Source organism: Rhinolophus hipposideros (genome assembly GCF_964194185.1).
Source record: "Rhinolophus hipposideros genome assembly, chromosome: 6".
NCBI classification, from domain to species: Eukaryota; Metazoa; Chordata; class Mammalia; order Chiroptera; family Rhinolophidae; genus Rhinolophus; species Rhinolophus hipposideros.
In genome coordinates this window covers 53,070,359-53,082,933 of record NC_138052.1, presented here as the reverse complement: position 1 = coordinate 53,082,933, position 12,575 = coordinate 53,070,359, and the positions used below count along the sequence as shown (strand labels likewise).

The 12,575-nt window shown below is 38.0% G+C and overlaps 1 protein-coding gene across 3 annotated transcripts in view; it reads left to right on the top strand.

The window, feature by feature from the left end:
• The window catches only part of PDE11A (phosphodiesterase 11A), a gene marked incomplete at its 5' end in the record, with an annotated part of 327,465 nt that overhangs the window by 164,499 nt on the left and 150,391 nt on the right, over positions 1-12,575 (top strand). For all 3 annotated transcript variants that reach the window (XM_081051501.1, XM_081051500.1, XM_081051499.1), the window contains one exon: positions 9,885-9,960. In XM_081051501.1, the coding sequence (XP_080907627.1) occupies positions 9,885-9,960 (76 nt within the window). The remainder of the gene's footprint in view (positions 1-9,884; positions 9,961-12,575) is intronic.

Below are 12,575 nucleotides of genomic sequence, written 5' to 3'. Positions count from 1 at the left end.
GCAGTCTGCCCCACTGATCATAAAAAGAACAGTGTGGACTCTCGAGCAAAAATGCAACAGTTATTTCTGTGGGATTGGGCATAAAAATTTCATGCCCTGATCCAGTAGTTAGAAGCAATGATGTCTGAAGACAGTAAACTGTGGTAGGTTAAGCAGTAACGGTTTCGTGAAATCACTTTTCTACCCTATGATAAAATAAAGCATGTATTTAGACCATCATTATTTCTTGACTTTCCATCTAAGTGCTTTCAATCTGCCACACAGCTAATATTGGATTTTAAATGCAAATTGAAGATGCATTATCCTGTGATTTTTACACATTTTCTTTGCGTGGTACTAGAATTTAAAGTTATGTTTTTCTTCTTATGCTGAGGGGTAAAAAAAGTTGTAAAGGAATTAATACAAATGGAGATGAGAGAAGGGGAGAGAAAAAGAGAGAGATCTTCCTGTATAAAAGCATTTAGTAGATAGTATGTTCACAAATGTGTGTGTATGTTGTGTGTGTGTGTGTTGTGTTGTGTATCACACCAGGAAAAGCAAAATTATTTATCTGATTATGCTTCTTCCCTTCTCAAGTATATTTTGCCTCAGTAACAATGTCAACTATTTATGTTAATAATGAAAGAAGCAGATATCAGACTGAGCCACAACACTCCCCCAAGAGGCTAAGAGGCTGGCAGCTTCTCCCCACAAAACCTGAGGGAAGATGGTGTAGGTCATAAAATAAAGGCAACCATTTTGAATATTTTTTATTAATGTATTATTTCCCTGAAAATTATAACATGTCAAAATGGAATTGCTTCATTCTTTCACTAAAGGTAATTCTAGAATCATCCTAGAGACAGAGGGTACCTTTTAGAACTGTGTTGTCTTCCTGCAAAGATTTGAATCCTCTCTTCTTGTGTCTGGTATATGGATCCATATTTTTTCCCAGTAATCATAACGGAGTCGTTATTTATCAGTGGTAAAATATAAGGGAACAGTTGTTTTTTAATACAGGATTAATGACTAATTGTTATCTCCACTGGGAAAAATGCTTGCTTTTTTTGTTCTCTGCACTCAGTGACTTCCCTGAATAGTTTGAGGTTGGTTAACAAAAATGATACTTTGGCAGAGGTAGCATGGGGAAACCTTTAAAAGCGTTTCTTATTTTTCCTACAGACTTTTCTCAACATAAGTCTACATAATGGATTTTAAAATGCCAGAAACACAATTACCCTAAACACTGGTATCTATGCTAAATTTCTCAATGGCTCAAAGGTGAATTCGGGCAACCTGAATTTTCTTTACTGAGTAGGAATAAGGACTCTAATTTATCAGACAATGTAGTGACCTAGGATAAAACACTCAAAAGTGGATTGGTCTTATTCTGAGACTTCATACTATAGATATGTCAACTTTCAGTTAATAGAAATATTAGAGATTTCTTTGATTTACAGATGAAAAAACCAGAGACTCAGAGAGCTGAAGTAACTTCTCTAAGGCCACACAGCTTTCTTGGGGCAGGGCGCAGAACAGACTCTGGACCTTCTAATTCTGAATTCAAGTCTCTCTCCCTGAGTGGCCTCTGAGGAGTGGGGGGTGGCGGACGCTGCTGAGGGGTTGCCTGGGCAATGGAGTGACCACCCCTTCCTTCCTCTCTCCATATGGGAAAATGGACTTACGGCCTGCAGACCTACCATTGTGTCCTGTCTGCTCCACTGCTTACACAAAGGTATATTATAACGTGTAAAATTCTGCATCAATGTTTTGTAAATCATACGGTCCCGTATAAATATCAGGTGAAGATATTCGTTTGATTGAGGACTAGTTTTTTTGTTCCAGGGAGGTACCAAAGGCAAATCCTTTTCTCTACATGAGGGGACCTTTACAGAGAGCTGCAGACCAGCAGATCTTGGATTGTGGACAAGCCACATTCAATGTCCCCTTCCTTCAAAGGCACAAAGGGCAAGGAAAAGGAAAGTCTCTACCCAGAGAGGGCCGTTAAGGGTGATGGTTTGTTGACAGTAAAGAAGAGATGTTGGCAATAATCTGACAACACATAAGTATTCGGGAAAGCCAGATCTTTCCTTCTCTGATCAGAGGAGGAGTGATAGCAGGCGTCAGCAGGTAGTGAAGGCTGGTATGTCCTGTGGCCGAGGGCTGCCCTGGGGAGATGGTCACCAGATCCTACCTTATAGGGGTGAGCAGTAGATTTCCAATTTCTGTGACTTCCCTGCCATGTCACAACATCTGGGAACTCCTCTGAAACTCTGCCCAAAGTTACACAGCCAGAGAATGATCTCAATTTCATAATCTGTTTTGAAATTGTTGGTCTTCTTTTTGATAGAAGCTACAAAGGGATGGTTTTAATGTGATATAAGGCTCATCCCAGGTGCTGTCAGGGGCTTGCTGCGAGGGCTATGGGGCAAGTAATCATAGTTGCCCACATGCTGGGTGTTCTCTCTGTGATTGTGTTAAATATTTAATGGTGTTCCCTCCTTGTGGTGAGCAGAGTGACTTAGCGGGCAGCCACAGTGATTACTTGCCTTCTGTCTGCCTATTTAAGTTGACTCTTAGGAGTGGTGCCTGCTGGGCTTGATAGTATGCCTGGTTTTATGGTCAAATTCATTGGTTCACGGGTGGAAAATTATGACAGAATAATATATAAGATAGTCACAGGGCCAGAACTAAATTTCTGAGCTTTAACTTTTGTAATCTTATGAAGATCAGGATATGTTTATTCTGCTACATGACTATGATCTTTGAAAAGGATGGAAGATGGAAATGACCCATTAAATATGACTGATTATGTTTATTTATAGTGGTTCAAGAAACACTCATGTACATGGGTTATCATGTTAGTGGGTTTAGTAATTTTGTTAGTCATTTGCTCCTTGGGACGTGGGGAATCCATGCTCGTTTCCTGAAGACATCGACAGGAATACCATGTATATTAATTTTCTGTTGCTGTATCACAAAACCCCACAAGTTCAACAGCTTAGGACAGACACCCACTTATTATCCCCTAGCTTCTGTAGGTCAGAAGTCAGGGCATGATATAACTGGGTTTTCCACTCAAGGTCTCACAAGGCTGAAATCAAGGTATAGGCTAGGTGGCGTTCTCATTTGGTTCTTGGTGTTCTTTCCAAAGCTCATTCAAGTTGTTGGCGGAATTGAATCCCTTGCAGTTGTAGACTGAGGTTCTTACTGGCTGTTGACCAAAGGTCTCCCTCCACCCCTAGAGATTGCCCTCAGGTCCTAGCCGCATGGCCTTCTCACAACATGCCAGCTTACTTTTTCAAAGCCAGCAAGAGAATCTGACTCCAGTTGGCTATGACAGGGGCTTACATAACGTCAGGAGTGACTTACAAAATCAAAATCACAGGAGTGGCGGTCCCAATACCTTTGCATATAATATAACCTAGACAAAGAAGTAGCCATCTTATTGCAGGTTTTGCTCATACTCAGTGGTGGGGGCTGGTATTATACAAGCCTTGTATAAAGTGGAGGGTGGGAATCTTAGAGGCCATTAGAATTTTGCCTAGCACATTATAATACTCAAATTGAGCCTATACAAAATGTCTCTATCCCATGAGATAATCTATATGTCCTGATAAGAAAAAATATCCACAAGAAAAAAAAAAGCCACAGAGAAGTATGTTTAGAATAATGTGTAGAAGTATGCATAGAATAATATCTGTGGGTATATATACATATATAGGCATATTTTTCTAATAGACATTTCAAACTTAACATTTCTGAAACAGAGCTCACAATCTTTTTTCCTCCCAAACCTGCTCTTCTCTCTGTTTCCCTATCTCTATTAAAGCAATTCAATCCTTCCTGATACCTATGCCAAAATTTTTACAGGCATGATTCTCTAATGTAGCACATCTAATTCAGCAGCATGTCCAAATGGCTCTACCTGCAAAATTCATCCAGAATCTGACCGCTTCTCACCCCTCAACTGCTACCACGTAGGTTTAAGCCACCATCATCGCTGTGCTATTTCATGGCCGTAACTTCTTCATCTCTCTCTGCTCCGTCTCTTCCCCTCTATACTCTGTTCTCAATACAATCGCCAGAGGCTTTTAAATTTTAAATCACATCATATCTCAAGTCTGCTCACAAATTCTTCAAAGTCTCCTTATTTCACTTAAAAGCCAAACTTGCAGTTTTTTTCAAGGGTTTACAATGTCCTTCACAATCTCATATCTCATTATCTACCCCCAGCTCTCACTCATACTTCTCCAGCCACACTGGTTTCCTTGTTATTCCTAACGCATGCCACTCACATACCTACCTCAGGGCCTTTGCACTGGCTACTCCCTCAGGTAAAATACTCTTCCTCCAATAGCTGCATGGCTCACAGCCTCACCTTTTTAAGGTGATCATGCAGATGTTACCTGTTAGTAAGGCCTGGCACACTTGGTATTCTTAATCCCCTTTATCTTGTTCTATTTTTTCTGCCTAATTCCTAACCCCTTCTAATAAATAATTTATTTATGTGTTTTTGTGTGGGGGGGGGGATATTGTTTACCATCTGTCTTCTCTCACTAGGATGTAAGTTCAGTGAAGGGGACGATTTTGCCAGTTTTGTTCACTGATGTATACCCAAAAATGAGAACAATGTTTAGTACACAATAGACATTATTTTGGAATATTATTCAGTATTGTTGAACATATTATCTATGTTATTTATAAATATATTAAATACTATTAAATATATTATAAACTGATGTGTGAATATATTATATATTTGTAGGAAAAGATCAGGAATAACTTAATAGTTGTTGTCTCTAGAGATGTCAAAATTAGAGCTTTCGATTTTATTTTTACTTAAAAATTTCACATGTGTTTATATTATTTTTGGAATCAGGCAACATTACAAAGATATTAAAATTTTTTAGACCCTTTATATTTTCTATTAAATTATACTTTACCAAGCTATTGTGAGCCCTCTAAAAACTATAAACCATTACTCAAAACCAGAATTGAAATAATGAAAGACCTAAGTAAATTAACTTGCCTAAGTGTATCTTTGGGGAATTCAGATGGATTATTTTCTATCGCCCTTGTCAGCATGGAGTGTTGCTTGGATTTTATTTTAAAGTCCTTGTCTGAAACTGCCCCAACAGTATGTACATAAACTGCATTTACAAATGACCTGCCACTGTATCAGGTAGCTTCTTGGAATGCATACACTGTTTACAAATACCTTCACCATGGAGCAATTATTCTGGCCTTGCTTCAGTTGGCATTGTACTTATGAATTCAACTCCCCATAGTTAATTGCACTGTAGTACATTGTCTGTGAAGCATCCTGCCCTTTATTTTCAACTAGATTCAAAAGGACACCTTGAAACAAATACACTAATGCACAAAAAGCCATTAGTTAGTCAACTCAAGATATAATATTCTATTGCTTTATTTGATATTTCCTTCCATTTGTATAGTTATGGGGCGAACTTGGATCCATTACATGCAAGGTTTGTTTTCTGGCTGCAACAGGAACAAACAATTGGACTCAACATTTAAATTGGGAAGGTTCCCCAAGGGGAATACAGAAAGTAACAAAAAAGTAGGGCAGGCCATACTCATGGATGGTTTGTGGTCTATGTATTTGTTACAAATTCAGGAGTGGTGGGAAATCCATCAGCACCCAGATCTCCTCCACCATGGGTGGGCGATGGTCAGAGTTACACAGTTAAATCTGTTTCCTAATCCTAAATCTGTCGTTCTTTAATCCCATGCCGTTCTGCCATATGAAGTTCTTTGTCTGTTTGTTTGTTTTTTGTTGTTGTTGTTGTTAAATTAAAGCCTATTATGGACAACTCAATAATTCTTACCCTTGTCATGTAGCACTTAAGGATAATAGGGCTCCAGGCTCTGAGATCCTTTGATGTAGAACATTAAAACCCGTTTTGCTTGTCAGATCTTAATAGCAAAACAATCCTGCAATCTGGGATGCTAAGTGCTAGCCTGGCAGGACAATTCGTTGTCTTTTCTCTATAATGCCTTCTATCAGCTATGCTTCTGTTAGAAAGAAGAAAGTGCAAAATTGAAACCATGAAAAGTTAGAGCTCTGTGGATCTGCTGAAGTGCGTTTGCTGCCAGTAATCTCTCAGTTGCTAATACTTAGGGTAAACCAATTGGAGATGATTTCTGGAGAGTAGCATTTGGTGGAGAAGACCGTACAGTGGGTATAATCCGATGACCAGGAGCGTAAGGAAGGTTAGGAGGACCACAAAGACGAGTAAGATACAGAAGGGAGGAGCTCTGAGTAGTGAAGAGAAGTGGTGATTTTACCCACTCAGTGAACACCAGAGGCTGATGACTTCAAGATTGTTATCTCTAGTCCCCCCTTTCTCTCTCCAGTTGCCATCTCAGTTGTAACGTGTGCCAGCTTGGACTCAGTATTGTTTTCCTCAAACGTCCTGTGTTCCCTGCCTCAAGGAACCCCACGACCCTTACTCAAACCAGAAACTTCAAGGTTATCCTGCATGGGAATGGGAGAACACATACTCCCACCTGCCCAGGATAAAAAATTATTTTGGGAAACTGCAACCATTTGAGGAGGGGAAAACATCTCTTTCATTTCACTGACAAATAGCCAAAGCTTTCTTTTTCTCTACCAGCCTCTCAAGCTATCTCTCTCCTTGTTTGTCTCACTCACTGCTTGTTCCCTTTCTTCTTGCACTGTGACTTCTTTCCCTACCTGCTTCAGATTTCCTGGGAGAGGTTAGACAGAGACTATGGGTGTCCCACCGTTGGCAGAGGTAATTGTGCCTACTGCTCAGTGCTGGTTCAGGATCACGACCATTGTATATGAGCCTCAGCAACAAAACCGACTCCACCATTCCGGTGCTGCTCTGGCTTGCCCAAGTCTGTAGATTATACCCCCCCGGAACGCCCTCACACCGACTTCCTTCTCTTCATGCTCACTAGCATTGCTAGAAGTTAGACATTATCCTTAGGGAGACGAAGAAAACCACTTTGTTCTTTTGGAAGATAACGTTGATGGATATGTTTGTCACTGTCTGGCTTCCTTTAAGCCAGTCTCTCCCTGGTCAAGGTATTCTCTCTACGTGTTACCTGATAAGGGAGGATATTAACAGTACCTATCTTAAATGGTTGTTTTAATGCGTATGTGACGTAATACACCTGGAAGCTCTGAAGAGGAGCCTGACAGGGAGTGAACATCCAGAAACATTAGATTATTATCATTATTGTCATCTTCTTCTTTGAAGACCCACTTTTAAGGATCTAAAGCTGCTCTTGATTTCTCTAAACACAGTCAGTTGCTGGCATTTCTATAGTGTTTTGAACATTCTTGAGTTGAGCACTTCTTTTATCTTAACCATTTCTATCTTTACTAGACTATGAGTGCCCCAAGGGTAATAACTGTTTGAATTCATTTTTATGTCCTTGACACCCAGCAATGTGTCTGGTACATTGGAGACGGTGAATACATACATGTTGGAAGAGTGCAGTGGATAGTGATTTATGCTCATGTTTTTGGTTTTGTTTGTTTGTGTATTGAATTCTCAAAAACCAATCAATATAATTCATCCTGTTAACAAAGAAAAAGAGGGGGGAAATCACATGATTAAAAGACATAAAATTTAAGTGTAACATGACATATGATGTGCCTAGAAAATTCCAAACACTACAGACGAGATATTAAAGTTAATAATTGAATTTAGCAAGATTGATGAATGCAAGTTCAGTATACAAAAACCAATTATATTTTTATATACCAATTGAAAACATTAGAAAATAAATTACTAACACCATTTACAATAACATGAACTTTTAAAACACCAAGTACAAATAGAACAAATTATGTGTAAGACTTCTGCATAGAAAACTATAAAAGTTTGCTTAGAGAAATTTTAAGAACCCTAAAGAGAGGGATGTTTATGGATTTAAAGACTCAATTTTGTAAAGATGTCAGTTCTTTCCCAAATTGATTGATAGATTCAATAGAATACCAATAAAAATCTCAGCCGTATATGTGTGTGTCTGTATCTGTGTTAAGTTCAAGTTGATTCTAAAATTAATATGGAAATGCCAATGGTCTTTCCATATTACCAGAAATCAGTGGTGAAAACAGTCTTAAAGAAGGACAAAGTTGGAAGATTTATACTACCTGATACCAAGATTTATTATAAGACTTTGTTATTTAAGGTAGTATGGCATTGGCATAAAAATAGACATATAGAGGGCTGCCAGTTGGCTCAGTGGTTAGAGCATGGTGCTCATAACACTAAGGTCGCTGGTTTGAGTCCCACATGGACCAGTGAGAAGCAACAGCTTGAGCTTGGAGCCAGTGGGCAGCCGGTTGCTCAGTGGTTAGAGCACGATGCTCATAACATCACGGTCGCCAGTTTGGGTCCCGCACAGGCCAAAGAGCTGCACCCTCCACAACTAGATTGAAAACAGTGATTTGACTTGGAGCTGAGCTGCGCCCCCTACAACTAAATTGAAGGACAACAACTTGACATGGAGCTGATGGGTCCTGGAAAAACCCACTGTTCCCCAATATTCTCCAATAAAAAAATTTTAAAAAAGATAGACACATAGATCAGTAAAGTAGAATAGAGAGTCGAGAAACAGATCCAAACATACGTGAACACTTGATTAATGAAAAGAGTGGTACTGCAGAGTGGCAGAGAGAGGTACACCTCCCACCCCAAATGGTGCTGGCTCAATTGGGTATCTACTAAAAAAAATAGAATCTTGACTCTTAGCTCACTCTATACCCCCAAAGCATCATCAGTTGGATTGTAGATTTAAATGGAAATGTTAAAAGCTAAAAAAGAAAGATTCTAGGAAAAGAATAAGAGAATATCTTTATGCGCTAGTAGCAGAGAAAGAGTAGTTGAACAAGACCAAAAAAGGAAAGTACTAAAAGAAACTAACATGCTGGTATCAAGACTAGAAGACATCTGAAAATTAATTTCTCAGAGAAAAACAACAACAGAAAGAAATATATAATTTAAGTATGTAAATTAACTTCCAATTTCAAATTGCTAAAATATGCAACTCTTTATTTCTACAATGAATATTTAAAAATATAATAATATCTTTTTATCCTGATTATCATGATCCAAAACCTTGATATATTATTTTTTCTCCTATAATATTGGGATGGCAGGTTTACCTTTTTCACTAGAAATCAAGGTCACATTAACTCACTGACACCCTTTCAGTCTTTAGTAGCTTTTATCTCATAGTTCAAATGTGAACAATTGGTTTTTAATATTAAGTGGAGCCTGCTATTGAACGATGTTTGTTTGATACAGAAAATTATACCTTCATATTTTAAATATATCATCTCCTGACAATCAGGGTACCGAAGAAAGATTTTTGAACTTCTACATTTATGTTATATTTTGCAACTTCAATTTTTTATATGATTTTACTACATACACAATAAATTAGTAATGTTAAAAATATAGAGTATTTAAAGTAAATATACATATGGCAGCATTACAGACTCAAGAGATGTGTTTAATCAAAGAGAAATATTGACCACTGGTTTTGTTAAAATGCTTTAAATATTCAGAACAGAAACTGTTGCCTGAATTCTTGTGTGATGGTGTGATCATGATCAAGACAGTTTTACATCCAGCTCTCTGTGGCTGCAGGGATTAGGGAGGTAGTGTTGGTGTGGGGTGTTTGGCTGATTCATACCTGGTTAGGGCTTAATTTTTCTGGACTGTTCGTTGTGATGTTTTAAACTAGCAGGGATAGGTGAGTATATGCAGTAAAAATGAAGTTATAATGTGTCTTTTTAAACTTTTTAAAAAATGTGTTTATTATGAAGAGTAGTAAGATATAAGTCAGAAATGGGTAGATAATATTTGATTTTAATAAACTACTTTTTTATATCCTAGGCTGACCAGATATCTGGTTTTCACATAAGATCGGTTCTCTGTGTGCCTATTTGGAATAGCAACCACCAAATAATTGGTAAGATATTACCTAAATGTTCAAACATCTTTTTTAAAGAAATACAAATTTACTTTAAAATACACTCATAACTTTTTTATCTGTCCCCCTTTTTATGCCTAGTACTCATCAACCTATGTCTCGTACTCTTGTATAATCTCAACGGTGCAGACTCCTGATAAATCAACAGGAATCAGAATAATGAGCAAATATTTATTCCTTTAAATAAGAACCAATAATTTTGAAGTGATAAGGGATCTCAAAAAGCAGCTAATAGAATTATCTTATTGCACCTGGTGGAAATTGAAGGGGGGTGGGGAGAGAAAACAAAATCAAAGAGTGAGTTTCTTGCAAGGTCAGGACTAAAACTCAGGCCTCCTGACTCCTAGTACAAACTTTCCCACTACATCTTCTATATTTACAACTATGCATTAACCATGGATTAAATACAAAGGAAGAAAGAACATGCATTATTAACATATACCAAACATACATCTTTCTGCCTGGATGGTTCTGAAATAGGCTACACTTTCTCCAGAATAGGGGAATTATGGGCCAAAGCAGCTTACAGTTTTTCTCTCCTTCCCTGTTTCTTTCACTACCCTCAAAAACTGAGTCAGGAAAATATCAAACCTAAGAAGTCTAAGCAAGAATAGATCAGTGGTTGAAGTAAAGAAGTCACGAAGGATGGAGGTATTAGTTAAAATTATTGAAACACAATGAAAATGTGTTGTTTTTCTAAGAGGCATAAGGTAACTAATGCATCTATTTGCCTCCCCCAATGTTGCCTCTTAAACTCTAAAACACTGCTACTTAATCAACGATTTAGTATTCTGTAAATTGTCAAGACTTGAATTTTAAGAGAACAGTTTTTTATCAGTTTGCTTAATTTGCAGAAATACATTGGTACATTATTGAACGTAAAGAATTTCTAAGATATGGGAATTTGAGCCCCTACCACAAAGCATTAAATTACATGTACAGTGTTTTAAATATGTGTAAGTTGAAAGAGAAGAGAAAGTTCATAAGAAATACCAGGTGTTATCTGTCGGTGTCCAATGGCAATCTCACATACAGACTTACATTTCATTCCTAACAGTAAACACTTATTGTTCTTTCAAAATTAAGACTGTACTTTGCCTGTTACATGCTAAAAGATTTGCGTTTCGTTATATATGTCTTATAACATATCATGACTTACCTCTCTGGTGGGAAATCGGGTGTTTTAAAAAATAATGACCATGCTTTAGAATTACAGCTATTTTTCGTTTGTATTAAATGGGTCATGAGAATGGTTTTTAAGATTGTTGAGTTTTTCTGGTTAAATTTGTGTGTTTTGATAGTCATGCCCAAAAGCAGCTAGTATAATGCTGGAAACGAACTTTGGAAAGAGGAGGCACAAGAAAATTAAGCTTGTTAGAACTATATGTAGTCCATGGGTAGCAGGCAACAGAACGAACCTTTCTTTGAACGTTAACTGTATCATAATTTTGGACATTTCTTGAATGTTCACTCCATGTGGAGCAATATGTTTTACATTCAAATATTATCTCATTTAACCTTCATAACCCTCTGAGATAGTTAACATTTTAACCCCTGTTTTACAGATGAGGAAATTCAGTACTAAAAAAAGTGCATAACTTTCTTAAGGTAACATCACTGATGGTGGAGTTGAAATTTGAACCAAGAGTCTAATTCCAGAGCCGATTTTCTTAATCACTATCTCATACTGCCTCACTGAAACGTCACGCTTCAGGGAATTGAAAAAACTTAAAAAATTATATATGTGTGCATGTCTCTCTCTCTCTCTCTCTCTCTCTCTCTCTGTATATATATACATATATACGTATATATATATATACATATACATATATGTATATGTATATGTATATATATATATATACACATATATGTATATATATGTATATATATATGAGGTGTGATCAAAAACTATGGTGAATGTTTACATAAGAAAATTTATTACAATAAAAGACACATTGCCATTAATCCCCCTCAAAATACTCCCCCTTGTTTCAAACACACTTATCCCATTGTTCTTGCCACTTTCTGAAGCAGTTCTGGAAGTCCTCTTTCATGAGTGTCTTTACTTCATCCTCCATCATGACAACGTTTCGTGTCATGCATCACTTCTGGTACGGCAATTTCTGTCAAGTAAAAACATTGCAGCATGTCCTCATCCACCTTATTCACCGAATCTGGCACCGTGTGACTTCTGGCTCTTCCCCAAAGTCAAAATGACCATGAAAGATAAACATTTTGAATCAATTCAGGACATCGAGGCAGCCACGGCAGTGCAACTAAAAACCCTCAGGAAAGAGGACTTCCAGGGGCCGGCCAGGTGGCTCAGGCAGTTAGAGCTCCATGCTCCTAACTCCGAAGGCTGCCGTTTGGATTCCCACATGGGCCAGTGGGCTCTCAACCACAAGGTTGCCGGTTGGACTCCTCGAGTCCCCCAAGGGATGGTGGGCAGCGCCCCCTGCAACTAAAATTGAACACAGCACCTTGAGCTGAGCTGCCACTGAGCTCCTGGATGACTCAGTTGGTTTGAGTGCGTTCTCTCAACCACAAGGTTGCCGGTTCAACTCCCGCCAGGGATGGTGGGCTGTGACCCCTGC